This window comes from Nilaparvata lugens, chromosome 8 (assembly GCF_014356525.2).
Source record: "Nilaparvata lugens isolate BPH chromosome 8, ASM1435652v1, whole genome shotgun sequence".
NCBI lineage: Eukaryota > Metazoa > Arthropoda > Insecta > Hemiptera > Delphacidae > Nilaparvata > Nilaparvata lugens.
In genome coordinates this window covers 49,981,165-50,000,923 of record NC_052511.1, presented here as the reverse complement: position 1 = coordinate 50,000,923, position 19,759 = coordinate 49,981,165, and the positions used below count along the sequence as shown (strand labels likewise).

General features: G+C 34.5%; 1 protein-coding gene across 6 annotated transcripts in view; it reads right to left on the bottom strand.

Annotated features, from left to right (window-relative positions):
• The window catches only part of LOC111044179 (lysosome membrane protein 2), a 224,715-nt gene that overhangs the window by 7,518 nt on the left and 197,438 nt on the right, over nucleotides 1–19,759 (bottom strand). For all 6 annotated transcript variants that reach the window (XM_022329263.2, XM_039435000.1, XM_022329262.2 and 3 more), the window contains exons 5-10: nucleotides 12,816–12,954; nucleotides 10,461–10,664; nucleotides 7,490–7,637; nucleotides 5,922–6,170; nucleotides 1,522–1,640; nucleotides 250–372 (exon numbers count right to left, since the gene is read on the bottom strand). In XM_022329263.2, coding sequence (XP_022184955.2) covers nucleotides 250–372; nucleotides 1,522–1,640; nucleotides 5,922–6,170; nucleotides 7,490–7,637; nucleotides 10,461–10,664; nucleotides 12,816–12,954 — 982 coding nt within the window. The remainder of the gene's footprint in view (nucleotides 1–249; nucleotides 373–1,521; nucleotides 1,641–5,921; nucleotides 6,171–7,489; nucleotides 7,638–10,460; nucleotides 10,665–12,815; nucleotides 12,955–19,759) is intronic.

Sequence of the window (19,759 nt, the reverse complement as noted above, 5' to 3'; positions counted from 1 at the left end):
TATATGAGAAGATAATACCGACTCCTGGCAGATAACCAGAAGTCAAAAAATTTGTCTTGTGATACATTTCTCATATTACAACCATTTTTTTCCTTACATATATAATTTGTTGAGTTTTAAGACTTCATTGTGGTGTATGATTTTATTGTTTTTATTGATTGAATAAAGACATTTTCTACTCTACAAATAACAAATATTAGTAACAACTATCGTACTTTGAACTATTTTTGAAAAAAAAGAATAACTCACCTCTTCCAGCCACATGATAGGGAATATAATACTGCGGAAATTCTGTACAGGGTTGATGTTAGCTTTCTCCACCTTCAGGTTCATTTGTACTCTCACTTTGGCCTCCAGTGTTACACCCATTTTCTAAAATTAAACAATAAATCATAGTTTTATACAATCATTAACCATTTTCTGTAATTAAACAATGAATATCGATCAACGTTGAATAAACTCTCATTCTCATAAACAATGCATAACTGAAAATAATTATTTATTTAATTAAAAGTTTAATTTAATTTTATTATGTCAATTTTTGTGAATGTTACCATAGGCAAGAGCCTAGTAACAATTGTCAATAAATATCTTATCTTATCTTTATTTGGTAGAGAGTTAGTGGGGAGGATATTTTTAATATTCTTTCCAAAGAATGGACATTGATATGTCCAAAGCTCCGCCAATTTATGTAGATGCATAACAATATAATTATTATCTATAGTTATTATATTACAAATTGCTTTTTCATATCATATACAGTTCAATAATTATTTTCTTAGTCTATATTATGTAAGTTCATCTATAATTTTGCTGTATTGTAAGCTATTGTATATAAGTGTATAAGCAGTAGGCCTATATATTGTCATCTACATAAATAAAGTACTCAATCAATCAATCAATCAATCAATCAATCTCTCTGACAAACATTTTGTGAAAAAATATGTGTAATATATAGAATTGGCAATAGGCCTACTGTAGATTTCTATAGCATATAATATTGACTTTATTGTTCTAGTTCAGGCACTGTGTTACTTGTAAATATTTGAAAAAAACACTTACTTTTAGTAAAAACATTTACTTCAGCCTCTGAGGTTGATGAAGCTTTTCCTCAGGAGTGAAATGCATTCCTCAATACTCCAACAAAAGTAAGTGTTTTTTTCAAATATTTACAAGTAACACAGTGTCAGAACTACAACAAAGTTATTATATAGTGTTTCGTCATGGAAAGCAACATCAATATAATTTGGTTTTGTCTTATCTGAGGTAGCCCTATAAAAATATAAAAAAATTTAGTTATTATAATTATAGTGTTTCGTCATGAAGAGCAACATCAATATAATCTTGTTTTGTCTTATCTGAGGTAGGCCTATAAAAATAATAAAAAATAGGCGAGGCTTACAAAATAGTCCTTTAAATCAGTCTAGAGTTTCTTTGTTTCAGATTCCTCGCAGGCATAAATTACAAATAATAAAGTGATTTATTTCAAGATTGAGAATTATTATTTAAGGATTCACTTACCGGGTTTATTTTGAAATAAGTCTCATGCTTCTCCTGGTCTGGCTTGAGTCCTTCCACAGTCTCCAAGAGGCTCTTATCAGCCTTATAGAAATGTGGGAATGACACGTAGATCGGAGCATCTGGAAAATTATGAAAAAAATAAATATAGTTCCAGTAATAGTTCTATTCTATTTATATTAAAATGTTCTTCTGCTTGTTTCTTGAACAATAATCTTAGGCTACTTTCTCCTTCATCATCATCATCATCATCATCATCATCATCATCATCATCATCATCATCATCTCATCATCATCATCATCATCATCATCATCATCATCATCATCATCATCATCATCATCATCATTTTCATTTATTTATTAGGTTAGCACAAACAATACAATGATCGAAAAAAACAGGCTATTGCCCAAGACTTCTTCAATATTTCCTAATTTAGTATTGAATTATCCAAATATTATACATAGGTCATGTCCATTTCAATTTCAACACCAAATCACAATCTGATAATATAAATTGGAATAAAACAAACAATTTTAAATTTGGATAGATTGATAATAAAATTTTCGTAAAAACATGGAGAAACTTTCTTTCTTTTTCTTTATCCGGCGCTACAGCCCTAGGTGAGCTCTGGCCTCCTTCACAACACACCTCCATTCTTCCCTGTTCATGGCTCTTTCCTCCCATCCTCTTACCCCCATCCTTCTCAGGTCATCCATCACTTGGTCCACCCACCTGTTCCTTGGCCTACCTTTCTTTCTTCTGCTGTGCAACTTGCTATTAAAAACTATTTTCGGCATTCTAGCCTCACTCATCCTCATCACATGCCCCAACCACCTTATTCTTTGGGCTTTAATGAAGCGTACTATATTTTCTCCTTCTATTAATGCTTCTATTTCCTCATTTTTTCTTATTCGCCATTGCTGCTCATTAACCTGAACGGGACCGTAAATTCTTCTTAGTATGGATCTTTCAAAGATTTTTAATGGAAAAACTTTAAATTCACAAAATAAAGATTCATCATCATCACATGCTACACATGCGAAGTCTCCTGTCTGAAAGCAGTCAAACGACTGACAAATTTGCAACTGCGCTTCTACCTATATGACTCTATTAATCACTGTAATTGGCTGATCTCCCTCCATTTCTCTGTGCTGCATATTCCTCCAAGTCAAAAGTAATTTTGTACGGACTGTAGTGTTTCATTTACTCACCATACTGACAAGGGCTGATATTCTGGAGTCCGTTCGGAGGACACTTGTCAGCAGCCGGACAATAGCACTTGGTGTCCGGATTTGACTCACTGTTGTCAAACATGCTGTCGTCCGGTGTGTACAGTCCCGCTTTGATGCCATCCTTCTCTATCTCTCTCCTGTGACGCAGAGGCCACGCGCGACAGAGGTCTTTGTCGTACACATGGACTAGGTCCGACTTGGTAATGTCACGAGGCGGAAACAGCGAGCCTGCCATATTTACAAGAGAAAAACATGTTATTGACTTATTTAAGGAAATTTTTTCAAGTAAAACTAAACAAAAAGTTTCCTACTGCAATTGGGCTGTATATGAAGAGAGAAAGAATATTAGATTGAAATTGAAAATGAAATTCTTTATACTCCAAAAAATATTAACAATACAATATTATATTTGTAAAAAATAAAAATACATTTCATTGGAGGATCCTTTCATGCGCACATGCCTGTGAGAGAGGAGCGAGTTGTCTAGCATCAATAAATCTTTTCCACTTGAAATTTCTTGTTTAAATTGTATCTGGAGCCTGATAATTGGGAATTTTAAATCAAACTTTGCATAGATGGGGCGGAGCTCCTGAAATTTGTACAGATAATGGGACTTGTGGCACTTGATAGAGCTTATCAATAACTATTTTAGGTATAAATTTGATCAAAATCGTTGGAGCCGAAAATCGTTTTTGAGAAAAACGCGACAAACCCTGTTTTTTACCTTATTTTTGCCATTTTAGCCTGAATTGCATTTTATCTTGAATTGCATTTGATCGAAATTGTTCGTGTCAGATCCTTATAGGGGAAGGACCTTAAGTTCCAAATTTCAAGTCATTCCGTTAATTGGGAGATGAGAAATCGTAAACACAGACACACATACACTCATATATATACAAACACACACATACAGACCAATACCCAAAAACTACTTTTTTGGACTCAGGGGACCTTGAAACGTATAGAAATTTAGAAATTGGGTTACCTTAAATTTTTCGGAAAGCAATACTTTCCTTACCTTTGGTAATAGGGTGAGGAAAGTAATAATTGAAAATTTTATAATACTGTAGGCCTATTAATAATTGAAAATGTCATTGTCTCATTAGTGAAATGAAAACACAGAAAATATATTGTCAAATTCTACACAGTTTTATTTGATACAGGACCATGGTTTCGTGACCACACAGGTCACATTTTCAAGCTTACTGTCACATTTTCACATTGTCAGCTTGAAAATGTGACCTGTGTGTTCACGAAACCATGTACCAAATAAAACTGTAGAATTCGACGATAAATGTATGTTACTTTCCTTGCCCTATTACCATAGGTAAGGAAAGTATTGCTTTCCGAAAAAAATTAAGGTACCCCAATTTCTAAATTTCTATACGTTTCAAGGTCCCCTGAGTCCAAAAAAGTAGTTTTTGGGTATTGGTCTGTATGTGTGTGTGTGTATATATGAGTGTATGTGTCTGTGTTTACGATATCTCATCTCCCAATTAACGGAATGACTTAAAATTTGGAACTTAAGGTCCTTTCACTATAAGGATCCGACACGAACAATTTCGATCAAATGCAATTCAAGATGGCGGCTAAAATGGCGAAATGTTTCAAAAAACAGGGTTTTTCGTGATTTTCTCGAGAACGGCTCCAACGATTTTGATCAAATTCATACCTAAAATAGTCATCGATAAGCTCTATCAACTGCCACAAGTCCCATATCTGTAAAAATTTCAGGAGCTCCGCCCCATCAATGCAGATAGATTACCAATTATCAGGCTTCAGATACAATTGAAACAAAAAAAAACAAGTGGAGTAGATTGAGCATGAAAATCTCTACAATTAATGTTCAGTAACATTTTCACCTAAAATTGAAAATAAGCTTTAGATTCGAGAAAATGTGATTATTCAATTGCAAATTATTGTTGATTCTATTAAATCATACACTATGAAGAGATAGCAGACCTCATGTATGTCTCCAGGGTTATTGCCCTGTCATCAGCTGGCTCAAATCTTTGAATTGAGATGCGCGGGAACACTAGCGTCAGGTGATCAATTTTCATAATGGCAAGGAAAGTAGTGTGAGTGCGCCACACCAGATTTTTTTTAATTCATTATATGGAACGGTTGTACAACATCGACAGTGATTCGGTCGAATTTTATCTCATTAGTGTTTCATTTACTCACCATACTGGCAAGGACTGATATTCTGTCATCCGGTGTGTACAGCCGTATTGTCTTATTAGTGTTTCATTTACTCACCATACTGGCAAGGACTGATACTCTGTCATCCGATGTGTACAGCCTTATTGTCTTATTAGTGTTTCATTTACTCACCAAACTGGCAAGGACTGATACTCTGTCATCCGATATGTACAGTCCTATTGACTTGTTGATGTTTCATTTACTCACCAAACTGGCAAGAACTGATATTCTGTCATCCGGTGTGAACAGCCTTATTGTCTTATTAGTGTTTCATTTACTCACCATACTGGCAAGGACTGATATTCAGTCTTCCGGTGTGTACAGCCTTATTGTCTTATTAGTGTTTCATTTACTCACCATACTGGCAAGGACTGATATTCTGTCATCCGGTTTGTACAGCCGTATTGTCTTATTAGTGTTTCATTTACTCACCATACTGGCAAGGACTGATATTCTGTCATCCGGTGTGTACAGCCTTATTGTCTTATAAGTGTTTCATTTACACACCATACTGGCAAGGACTGATATTCTGTCTTCCGGTGTGTACAGTCTTATTAACTTGTTGATGTTTCATTTACTCACCATAGTCTACTGACAAGGGCTGTTATTCTGTAATCTGGAGAGTACAGTCTTATTGTATTTTTATACCCTGTACAAAATTACTTCTTACTTGGGATGGACATGCGCAGCAGAGAAAGCATACAGCGGGAGGGATACAGAGGCGCGATGTTGCCGTTTTGAAGCGGCCAGCGTTCTCCAACTTCTAGTGACTGTTCATGTGCTCATGCTACACATGCGAAGTTTCCTGTCTGAAAGCAGTCAAACGACTGACAAATTTGCAACTGCGCTTCTACCTATATGACTCTATTAATCACTGTAATTGGCTGATCTCCCTCCATTTCTCTGCGCTGCATATTCCTCCAAGTCAGAAGTAATTTTGTACGGACTTTAGTGTTTCATTTACTCACCATACTGGCAAGGGCTGATGTTCTGGAGTCCGTTCGGAGGACACTTGTCAGCAGCCGGACAATAGCACTTGGTGTCCGGATTTGACTCACTGTTGTCGAACATGCTGTCGTCCGGTGTGTACAGTCCCGCTTTGATGCCATCCTTCTCTATCTCTCTCCTGTGACGCAGAGGCCACGCGCGACAGAGGTCTTTGTCGTACACATGGACTAGGTCCGACTTGGTGATGTCACGAGGCGGAAACAGCGAGCCTGCCATATTTACAAGAGAAAAACATGTTATTGACTTATTTAAGGAAATTTTTTCAAGTAAAATTAAACAAAATCAGGTAAACTGAAACGAAGTGGGAAGCACGGTGAAATTGACGAACAAAATAAAAACGTTAAAAAAGATACAATAATAGGACGAAACAAAGATTGGAGTTCTTTATGTATGTTACAATAATATATACTGGCTTCTGGCTTAAAAACTAATTTACATTAAATGATAGTATTGATAATTATTCAAAGAATTTCATAAACTATGAAATAATAATTAATGAGAATAAAGATTGAATGCAATATTTGAATAACGATAGTTTAAGATTGTGATGTAACTACATAAATCGGCGGTGTTTCAACAAGTAAAATTGTCGATTCTCTGAAAAGGATATATTATAATAATATCCTTCCCATTATACACGACAGAGAGACAGAGAGAGAGAGAGATTGATTGATTGAGTACTTTATTTATGTAGATTACAATATATACTGGCTTATTCACTTATATACAATAGCTTACAATACAGCAAAATCATAGATGAATAATTCATCTATGATGAAATTATGACATAATATAAATTCTATATTATGTAAATTATTTACATAATATAGACTAAGAAAATAATTATTGAACTGTATATGATATGAAAAAGCAATTTGTAATATAATAACTATAGATAATTATATTTTTATGCATCTACATTGGCGGAGCTTGGACATATATCAATGTCCATTCTTCGGAAAGAATATTCAAAATATCCTTCCCACTAACTCTCTACCAAAGAGAGTGAGAGAGAGTGAAAGGAACACAAATTGCCGGAGGTTTGAACAACTATAGCTTGTATAAAATAATTTGAGACTAGGCTCTCCAAAAATAGTTTCAGGGTTGCTAAAAAGGTTTCAGGAGGGTAAAAAAGAAATTGAATCATTTTTTTGATGGAGTTGGAGACATATCGCGATTTCCTTTCAAATATCACTTTTCTCAAAATAATGTTGTGCTAATTGAAAATTTTATATCAAAATAACGAGAAGAATGTCTCTGTTCTATTGGTATCTGGATCATTTACATCCGACAAAGAACAAAAATTATTTTACAAAGAAATTCTATTTCTTTGCATGTGAATACGTACTTTGTATTTATCATGTTTGATTTATAAACATTTGTACAAATGTTTTCTGCTATAAAGAAATCTTGAATCTTGTAGTTAATATTTTTAATAATATTGATGTCAATGTCGAGAAATTTTGAGCAGAAATATGAAATTCCCGACATGCTAGAAACTTAATTCCAGTTTGTCATTTCAACTTACCTTCAGATGCATAATGTAACGTGTTGCATGGCTCGTTTTGCCAGAAAGGCAGTTTATCCTGACCGTTGAGTCGGTTGATCAGACCAAATTCCCTCATGTCGCTGTGGCCTGTGAAAATTGTCGATACCTCCTCCAGAGTACCGTTTCTCTGAAATACCAATGGTTATTTTCCAATTAGAAAATGTTTCCAAAGAAATCAACCGACATATTTGAAACTTTTGGATAAACCATATATACAATACCAATTAGGTATAAAAAAATGTGAGAGCACAAAAAAATCTGAAACATCCAAGTATTATTTAAAACATGTTTTCAATAAATTATTGACCGAGCGAAGTGAGGTCTAAGATTCAAGTCGACTGTTTGGCATTTCTCTTAATGTTTGAATGTTTAAATGTTTTTATGTTGCGTATTTACGGCGAAACGCGGTAATAGATTTTCATGAAATTTGACAGGTATGTTCCTCTTCTAATTGCACGTCGACGTATATACAAGGTTTTTGAAAATTTTGCATTTCAAGGATAATATAGAAGGAAAAAGGAGCCTCCTTCATACGCCAATATTAGAGTAAAAATCAGACTATAGAATTACGGTATTCATCATAAATCAGCTGACAAGTGATTACATAGATGTGTGGAGAAGCCAGTCTATTGCTGTATTTCCATAAGGTCTATAGTTTCAATCAGGTACTTGTGGATGAGAATACTGCGTGAGGTCTACTGTTCATAGAACTACTAGTAATATCGAAATAATATTATCAAAGACAGAGCCAAATTGATACAAAGAGGTTGGATGAAGAAAACATTTATTCATTTATTTCATTCTACAATCACAATAAGTGAGAAACGAAATACCTATATTGTTATAGGTAAATCGCAGAAAAAATATAGAGCTTCCATAAATAAGATCTATAATACGAGGATAATAATATGTTTTTTATTATTTGTTGGAAGTTTATCAACTCTCTTAGATTATCATGTATATTTTTATATTTCATTTGAATGAACTAATAATTTCAATCATGATGTATGTGACAATCCATCACTATGGACAAATTGGTCGAATTGAAGTTGAGATATTCAACATTTATTTATTTAATATTTCATAAAAATGAATATGCTTGTATTCAAAATCTATTGTGATCAATATTATGATAAATACATCAGAATAATATTTAGCAAACCATGAACAATTCCAGTGAGGTCATTCTCTATGTCTGGAAGAACATAAAGTATGCTGTAGGTTACTGTAGGCTAGGCATACACGGGACCGTATATACAAAACAAGAGAGAATATACATATTATAAGAAGCTATTGATTTTCTAGAGCATAGTACCCAATGTTAACACATATTATTCTAGTTCAGATCAAAACAAGTCATTTACATCTCTCCTTATAAGTATCTCTCCTTATCTATTAGGAATGTGTAGAGTATCTTACATTTTTGAAATATTTCAACAATAATAAGCTATAAAAATAAGATAATGAATTTATTTATCTTCAACTGTCAAACATTTTAAAGTGAAAAACATTCTTATTTACTATTTACAGTCTTATAAAATATCAAATCCACACAACATATATGTACAGTTGATTAATGTACACCAGCCAAAAAATTTACATCTCATTAGTATTTAATGAGTAGAAGATTTTCTATGAATGTTAGTTTCTGTTTTTCAAAAAGTTTTATATTTTCACTATTTCTTACCGTTATTCCCTCTGTATGTCTGGAAAATAAGGTGTGATTATTCAATGAGAAGTATTTAATTTCAAGCTAACAGAAACTTCTGGAATTGTATAAGAGACAAGAATTAACACTGCTCAGATGTCTTTGTAGAACAAACTACATATTTAGTAAAATTAACAGTAATCAATCAACATCAGTCATCTTGGCCTGTCTTTTGTTACCGTTATGAAATTTTTTTCTTCAATCTTCAACATAATTTCAGAATAGATATTAAAGATAGGCCTATCTATAAGAGCATTGTAATTTCTCCTCTAACAATTCAATGCAATTTGCTAATCATTCCATCTACATACTGATCTCCAAAATTAAAAAGGTGGTAGAACATTATTATTATTATCGAATAGCTCATATACTTTCAATATAATTTTGTGAACAGTGTGGAACTTCAACATAACTGCCTTGTAATTCATTTTCCTAATTCTCCTTCAACAACTGAGCAAATTGATTTGTCAACCCACTTATTTCATACATTCTATACGGTAGGTACATCCAATTCAAACCAATTTTCACATCTACATGCTATGGAATTACACTAATTTCAAACAAATCAATAAAATTTAAAAATCATTTATAAATTTATAAGCAGCAATAAGGTGCATTTCAACTTGAACCCAATTATTATTCATGGTGTATATGAACAATAATATTTATTTTTTCATTTTCCATTCTTACTTTTCCAAACAAAACTAGAAAATATATAGGATGTTACAAAAAATTTTCGATTGTTGATGACTTCGTTTCTCTGTTGATGCTACTCAACTAATAATATAGGAAATTCCACATTTTCATTTTTTATATTCGACCGCGTTAGTTTAACCTATTGTTCTCAATTATTGTACTGATTTGTTTCTAGAACAGTTCATCTATTTTTTGTATTATGCGAGTTTTATGAATGAATTTCAACTTCAATTCTGATGGTACGTAGATTCACACAACATACGCTACTACTTGTAAATTCAACTCTCGACAATAAATTTTCTAAATGCCTCAAAATTCCACGCAAAATCGTCAATTTCCGAAACATTCTAAAATGTTCTGGTTTTCAAAAAATATTATTGAGATAGCTGACCCGTAGCAGCAGTAATTTCTTTGGCGGCACACCACCTATGAATAAATTAACTCGTGACAATAAATTTCCTAAATGCCTGAGAATTCACAAGCCACAAAATCATCAATTTCTCAAACATTTAAAAATTTTCCAAAAATATTCCAGAGTTCACTGACCCCTAGCAGCAGTCCCATCTTCTTTGGCGGTCGTTTCCCGCGCGGATAATACGTGTTGGCTATAGACGTCAGCGTGTCGTCATAGCCGAACACCATTTCCTCCGCCGTAATCGTTTTGAACGGATGCATTCGAGTCATCTTTATGAACATCGACAGACCCATTCGCAGCATGTAGTTTAGCTCGCTGCTCATACTCGTCAAAGTCTGTAAAAATTCAATATTTTTAGATAAATAGATACAGAGTGCGGCAGCGAAACTTCCTGTTTTTTCAAAATAAATGAACCTCTTTGTATGGACCAGAAAGTTTGTATTTATTTTGTGTAATGTAGACACATAAAAAATCAGTGGCGGATCCAGGATAGGCCAAAGGGGTGGGGGGCTAGGTGTTTAGGGGTGGTGAAAGCACCGGGGGGTATGGAATACCCCCCAGCAAGGCGGGGGGTCTGGGGAATTGTAAAAATTTAAGTGTGGAATGACACATTTTTAGGCCGCTTTTAAGTCTTTCAACTCTTTACCAGAGTTTAGAGGCAAAAGACTATGATTTGACTCAAGAACATTGACTATAAATAAAAGGATTTTAAAGCCATTAGAATGTTTTTGCATTAACATTTTGACCCTTTGACCATAAGAATTTGAACGTGGAAAGCTAGGCTATTACCTTCTCATTTCATGTACGGAAATACTTTTAGTACTTTTTTGCGAATGATTAAGTTTTAAAAATAAACCTGTATGAACATTTTTAATTATTCCACCTTATAATAAGTTTCTATAATGCATTACTTATCATTCCTTGTTATAAAATGTCTAAAGCAGAAGTATTGTGTAAGGCTTAGCTGATAAGAGTAAACTATCCAGTATTTAAAGGGTTTAAAACAAAGTTTAACAGTTTAAAACAAAGAAATAAGTTGAATATTTCAAAGGACAGTAAAAATGTAAGAGAACGTTAGATTTTATCTAGTGTAAATTGGATACCCAAGGGGGGGCTATAGCCCCCCCCCCTAGCCCCTCTTTGGATCCGCCACTGACATAAATAAAGTTTTTTTCCATTGCCTTCTAATATTGTAATGTGTTCTCATATTTATGTTATTTATTTTATACTGTAATGTTTTTTTATTGAGGTAATTAATTTTTATTTCATATTGATGTATCTTATCATAGCCACCTCTAATACAAGGCCCCGGCCTACGATATTGCAACGTCGCAGTGTAGGCCTAGAATGTAATACATGATTGGTGAAAAAGATTTTTAAAAATACCAGCTGATCTTTTTCACCAATCATGTATTAGATTCTAGGCCTACGCTGCGACGTTTCAATATTGTAGGCCGGGGCCTTGTATTAGAGGTAGCTATGATCTTATGTGTGTGTGTGTGTGTGTGTTGTGTGGTGTGTGTGGTGTGTGTGGTGTGTGTGTGTGTGTGTGTGTGTGTGTGTTGTGTGTGTGTGTGTGTGGTGTGTGTGTGTGTGTGTGTGTGTGTTGTGTGTGGTGTGTGTGTGTGTGTGTGTGTGTGTGGTGGTGTGTGTGTGTGTGTGTGTTGTGTGTGGTGTGTGTGTGGTGTGTGTGTGTGTGTGTGTGTTGTGTGTGGTGTGTGTGTGTGTGTGTGTTGTGTGTGTGTGTGTGTGTTGTGTGTGTGGTGTGTGTGTGGTGTGTGTGTGTGTGGTGTGTGTGTGTGTGTGTGTGTGTTGTGTGTGTGTGTGTGTGTGTGTGTGTGTGTGTGTGTGGTGTGTGTTGTGTGTGGTGTGTGTGTGGTGTGTGTTGTGTGTGTGTGTGTGAATAAATAAATTGAATTGAATTGAATTATTTTTGAATATCAAATCAGGTGGATGACGTCCCCCATTCTCCATACACTGAGTAAACTGATTTCTGGCGTTTGTCATGACTCTTACCAGCGTTATGTTAGCCATTTCTTCCCAGATATTGGTTTTCAAATATTGTAGGGTCCTAGGACGGTTCAAATAAACAAGGGATTACAAAAACCCCCCCATAGAAAAAATCACAAGAATTCAAATCGGGAGATCGAGCTGGCCACTCCAAATCGCTCCTAATTGAGATGAGGCGTTCTGGAAAGTGTTCCCTCAATTGAAGTCACGCTCAGAATGTTCCAGCACAATTGCCATATTGTATGGATGGAAATGAAGATCATCATGAAGAATTCGTCTCACAGAACGAAAATCGGAAAGTCCAAGAGCAGACGCATGTTTTGTAAGATAACTTTGGTTTGATATTGAATCATCGAGAATGATTAAATTCATGATTACACTGATCTTGATAGCCTAATCATGTTATCTACAACTATTCCTCCGATAAAAATGTTATTGGTGTAGATGTTATTGGATTTTATTGGAATCATTCTCACCAGTAATGGGATGTTTGGTACGATAATTTTCTGATCCTTATCAACAGACAACTCTGGCATGAAAACGAGGATCTTCTTGTGTTGGAAGGTGACGGTTCCGTTATCGTGGAATTTCACATTGACTTTCTGCATATCTTCCCTGAAATCACAAGAAAAAAGTTCAAAATTTGGTTAGAAAATCTTTCAAGTTTCATTATGCTTTATGATAGTAGTGATACAGTTTCCAAAATCTGAAATCATAACACATCAATACAACAGCAAAACTAGCATAAAACATTGGACTACTTTAACTTTATCAATTCAATTAAATTGAAGAGGAATTTACGTATAAATTTGAGCTTCTTCCATTTCAAATAGAGGTGCAAATAGTTGGTGAATAATTTATCAAATAGTACAGAATGCTTGAGTACTACTACTCATCGACTCTACGGCCCTTGAAGAACCTTGGCCTCCTCCACAAGCCTTTTCCATGCATGTCTGTCCTGTGCTTGCTGTCTCCACCTTCTTACGCCCAAGGATTGAAGGTCTGCCTCCACGTCGTCCAACCATCTCTTGCGTGGTCGGCCTCGCTTTCTTTGTCCCCCTGGTTGCTGATACAGAAACATACGTGCTGTACGGGTTTCCAGCATCCGTTCCACACGGCTCAACCAACGAGTTCTAGCTCTTCTAATTTCTGTAACAATGCTCGGTTGCCCTTACAGATTATTGTAGTGCTCATCAAGTCACCACCTATCAGCCTCTAGCACTGGTCCATAAATTCTTCCTGGGATCTTCCTCTCCATGACCTGGCATGTGATAAATAAATCAATCAATCTCCCATCAATTCAACAGCATCTTATCACAACACCCATGTTTCACAATCATACATCATCACTGGTTGCAGCACTGTCCTATAAATTTCAATTTTACTGCACCAGCTTAACATCCTTGGTCTAATAATTTTCTGTAGGCTGAAGTATGCCCTATGTCCATCTTTCAATCTCTACTTGATTTCCATTTGATAATGCTTAAGTAGTTTTAGTGAAATTTTGAAATTTATGATAAATTTGGACAACATGATAAATATAAATTCGAACCCCAACTCTAAGTTCCCGATCGCAAATACAGCTTAGGGTCTACATATTGATATAGCCTACATTTATCAGTATTATCTATCTTTCTTCTATCTATATTCTATATATCTATATCTATATAAATATAAAAGCGAAATGGCACTCACTCACTGACTGACTGACTCACTCACTCACTCGCAGAACTAAAAATGTACCGGACAAAAAACGTTCAAATTTGGTAGGTATGTTCAGTTGACCCTTTAGAGGCGCACTAAGAAATCTTTTGGCAATATTTTAACTCTAATGGTGGTTTTTAAGGGTTTAAAGTTCGCCTTTTAGCATGTATATTTTTCTTATTCTCTTAATTATAATTGAAAAATGTCCATACCATATGTTAATATAGAATTATAATCTAGAGAGAGTACCTCTTCGAAACAGTTGTTAACTTACTGGTAACTGAATTAATAATTTTGTCAGGTTGGCATTGAGTTGAGTTGACTTGTTAGGTTGGCACCAAGTTGAAGATTGAATAATGCATTTATCGCGGAAAAATCGATTGGACACTGCTACTTTAATCAAAGCTATTCCTGGGAATATTATATTACTAGCAGTCAGGCTCGCTTCGCTCGCCATATCCGTTTAGCCAGACGTTTAGTCTGGACCCCCGACTGGATCGTCCTAACATAAATGAAAAATGCAGGCGAGCGAAGCGAGCCTGCTAATCTCATTCTTGGACGATCCAGTCGGGGGTCCAGGGTCTAGTCCCCTGGCTAGACGGATATGGCGAGCGAATCGAGCCTGACGGCAAGTCGTATAATAATCTATCAACGTCAATACCATATTCTGTTTTTCATATTTGAAGCTATGCTTATTTAGTGATTTCTTGTGAAAATGAAGATAATACATAAATAATAATTTTGAAACACAAAATAGCTCTGGAAAATAAACGTTGTCCTTGTTTTTTTTCTATAATCCAGTAATTATCTTAACTTATGATTATTATTTACAGTAATTAAACGATAAAACCAATGTCGCAAATAATCTCAAAAATGCAGGATTATCTTAGAATATTATTGAAACCGAAAGACCGTCAACATTGTCCTTAACTTTTCTGGTTCAATTGTTTCTCATCTATATTATAAAGTATTTCAAACAACATTCTTTGGTCATCAATATTTTGTTGATTAATGACATCATGAAATCAAATATTTCTGGTCAAATTGAAATGTGATAAAAATGTTATATTCGTCAATAACATTGATTATAATCAACCGATAAACTCCTTCTCTTCATCGTAGTGATGTCGTCTATTTTTAGATAGATTTCGAACTGTCAGCATTGGTTGGATGGGTAGATTTGATGTTTTTTTATGAGGAATGCTGACAATTCGAGAAGTAATTCTCACTATAGTAATAATTAACTTAAAATAATTATTGTAAAAAATATTGTGGCATCACACATTGAGTTCATGAACATTGCATTGACAGAAAAGATAAAAAATTTACCGTATTGCATAATTAGAATAGATGAACTTGAACTATAATATTTTTTGCGAATGAATTTTGTAATAATTGTATAACTGTTTGTCTCTTCAGTAGACAAAAAACAGACAAAAAAGTATTACATTATACAAGTCGCTATGATTGTTTTCGACAGTAAATTATTATGAAACTGCTTGAGGCCGGTTCTGCTAAGAGACAGTTTAAGCTACAAAATCACTTGACGGTGGTTCGGAAACCACTTGAAACTATAGGGTTCCTCATGATTGTTTTCGCCAATAAATTATTATAGAACTGCTTTAGGCCGGTTCTGCTAAGGGACAGTTTAAGCTACAAAATCACTTGACGGTGGTTCGGAAACCACTTAAAACTCTAGGGTTCCTCATCGTTCACAATAATTTTTCAGATTACTCACAAACATCCGATCCCAGTAAATGTGGATACTTTTCTCCACAAAAAATAGTTTTCTTTTATTTATTTATTTAATTGACAATTACAAATCATAATTATAATGTAATATGATTGGGAGAAGACAACAGCATAACCCAAAACTGTATTCTCCCAAATTTTTACAAATAAACGTTTCAAAAAAGAATGAGGTTAAGATTTATTCTTCAGCCTATTCTTTTTGTTCAAATATTTAATTCATTATCACTTTTGATTTCAAACTATATAATGTTATCTTTATAAATTTCCTTTTTGGATAGTTGTGAAGTTAATACTAATCAATACTCTTCCAGAGATTGCTGTTTGTTGAATCGCAATATTTCAACGTTTGTATCAACCGCTAATTGGGGAGGGGCTTGTCTAGGCCCATCTTGTGATAAAAATATGGTGTGGCGCACTCACACAACTTTCCTTGCCGTTATGAAAATTTATCACCTGAAGCTAGTGTACCCGCGCATCTCAAGTCTACTACTATTCAAAGATCTGAGCCAGCTGGTGACAGGACAATAACGCTATAGACACACGAGCTTTAATTTTTAATAGCTAAATCATTTAATAGAATCAACAGTTGTCAACAGTTTGCAATTGAAATAATCACATTTTCCAGAATTTCGAGCTTATTTTCAATTTTAGGTGAAAATTTTACCGAACTTTAATTGTAGAGATTTTCATGCTCAATCTTTTCCACTTGAATTTCTTCGTTTAAATTGTATCTGAAGCCTGATAATTGGGAATCTAAAATCAAACTTTGCCTAGACGGGGCGGAGCTCCTGAAATTTTTACAGATATGGGACTTATGGCTGTTGATAGAACTTATCAATGACTAATCGAGGTACGAATTTTATCAAAATCGTTGGAGCTATTTTTGAGAAAATCGCGAAAAACTCTGTTTTTGACAACATTTTAGCCGCCATCTTGAATTGCATTTGATCGAAATTGTTCGTGTCGGATCCTCATAGTGTAAGGACCTTAAGTTCCAAATTTCAAGTCATTCCGTTAATTGGGAGATGAGATATCGTGTACACAGACGCACATACACTCATACACACACACACACACACACACACACACACACACACACACACACACACACACACACACACACACACACACACACACACACACACACACACACATATACCCAATACCCAAAAACCACTTTTTCGGACTCAGGGGACCTTGAAACGTATAGAAATGTAGAAATTGGGGTACCTTAATTTTTTTCGGAAAGCAATACTTTCCTTACCTATGGTAATAGGGCAAGGAAAGTAAAAAGAGAATATAATAAAATCTAGTCTCAAGTCTTTTCATCCAGTATCACTATGAGTCATAATCAATCACACATTCACACATTTCATGGGAACACACCCCAGATCTCATCCAAAAATCATTTAAACACCTCAAATGACCTTAATTATCATCAATCAGTACATTGACATGGCCCACATTACATACATATATGCGTATTGATGTTATGTGGATACATATCATGCTGATCAACATGAAAGGCATCCGACACATATCTATGTTACCCATGTAAGATTATTACTATCTACATTCAATAGTGGAGGGCTACAGCAAAGGTAACATATAGATAAATACTTAACAGTTATAACATATGTAACTTAGATAAGTCAACAATGGATTGTCTATATGATTGATGTTCATTGAGTTAAGTTATATAACCTTTTAATTCTCGTTTCTTCTTCTTCTTCTTTTTCTCCTCCTCCTCCTTATTCTTCTTCTTCTTCTTCTCTTCTTCTTCTTCTTCTTCACCATCTTTCTGTTTTTCTCCTTCTTCATGATCTTCTGTGCCTTCTTTTTGATTTTCTGTACCTTCTTCATCTTCTTCTCCTCCTCGTTCCTGCACGATGCAATTTGCAACTTCTTCTTTTTCTCCTCCTCCTCCTTATTCTTCTTCTTCTTCTTCTTCTTCTTCTTCTTCTTCTTCTTCTTCTTCTTCTTCTTCTTCTTCTTCTTCTTCTTCTTCTTCTTTTTTTTCTTCTTCTTCTTCTTCTTCTTCTTCTTCTTCTTCTTCTTCTTCTTCTTCTTCTTCTTCTTCTTCTTCTTCTTCTTCTTCTTCTTCTTCTTCTTCTTCTTCTTCTTCTTCTTCTTCTTCTTCTCTTCTTCTTCTTGTGGTACAAGTGACGTCGGGTCAAAAACAGTCTTTTGTTATTGATAGATCAGAGAAGTCGTATTGAAGTGCAGTGGGTTATGATGATAAAAGTCTCTCTATTTTAATATCACTTCAAATTTATCTCAGTGTCTGGTTCCCAAATTCATTAAGTCACCTACATTACCAGAGAGCTGTCATCTCATTTTTTCTAACATCTCCATTGAATATCAGTTTGATTATCATCACTTTCATTTTTGAAGTTTGAAAGTGATTCACAGTGGAAAGGTTAAAAATACGCCAAATGAATCGGCAATTTCTTATTGATCACCTTTTCGTTGATGAGTGTCTGAGAGCTGCCCGAACTAAGACATCAGTAGAGGCCTTATTTATGAACGATCTTGAGAACTGTCTTAGCTACGTAAACATTGGTACGGTATCTTGTTTTGTGTACAATTTAATAATGTATGAATGAATAATAGAAAAACTCAATATGAATAATTGATAAACTCTACTATGATAGGTCTGATCAATTTATAACGGTGTACTTGATAATGTTCAATTTTGTATGGTTGTGATCCTTATATGGCTGTACTGTATAGAACAAATAAATCTTCTATTCTATTTATTTAAATCTATATACTCTCAAGACCGTTGGAACTCAGATCGCTATGTGAACACAACCTAAAGTAGGTGATATTATTATTTTTTCGCCTCACTTGGATGTAATGAGCTGGTTTTTATGCGTCATATGGAGGCCGAAAATGATTATTTCTGACCAGATCGATAAAAGTTTTACGGCCCTAGGGCTGTAAAATAACCTTGAAGTCAGATGATTCTGATTTGATGTGAACGTGTTTACAAAATGGTTTATGAAACGGAATCAGTTTATGCTTCTAGAATTGAATAAGTATTCTGCAATGAGATACTATCATTTTATTTGGGTGAATAAAATACAGATAAAATATATATTATAAACTATTCAAATTCGATTTTCAGAGTAGGATAAAACTTCTAACCTAAACTTCCGAAGTCAACAACAAGCATTGTTGACATTGACATTCAGATTGGCCTAATTTCAAGTGTGCTAAAACAGCTGATCAAAAAACTTTTCATTATTCAAGAATCAAAACATTTATAATAATATCATCTTATTGTCATTTGGAAGAATAAAAAGTATAAACTCAACCTCTTACATAAATTGAACATAATCTTTTAGGTTATTTAGACAAATCAGAATAAAAAATAAAAATACTTGGACAATTTCCTGATATTCAGATTACCTCAGATTTGCTAGAGCTATGACCTTCCTGTTTTGCTTTCGGAAGTGCCTAATAAACAATTATTCTCATATTTATATTGTTTATTTTTCTGTGTGGCGAAAAATAACGTTCTCACCATGGGCAAAAATGTTTTTCCGGCTCTCAATCTTTTCTAGTCCTCGGCCTACGGCCTCGGACTTGAAAACCGATTTCGAGCCAGAAAAGTCTCATTCTCGGCCCTAGGTGCGAAATATACTATTGTAAACGATTTTGAATTGAATTGGAACGAGTATGGCGGGTTGCCTAGCAGTCAATTGAAGGCGCTAACCAGACCGATTCTGTTTCTTTGTTGCTGAGCAACTGGATTGAGCTTGGCTAAGCTCGTTCTTATAAATTCTGCCATAAATACGTTCACGGCAACTAAATTGATCTTGGTTAAACTCGTTCTTAAGAATTCTACCATAAATACGTTCATGAACGCGCTATAGCGTTGGTCTACATGAGAGTTATAGTTTTCTTTTTACAATGAACGTCACTTCAAGTTGCCATTCCTTAAGCTATGTTTACACCA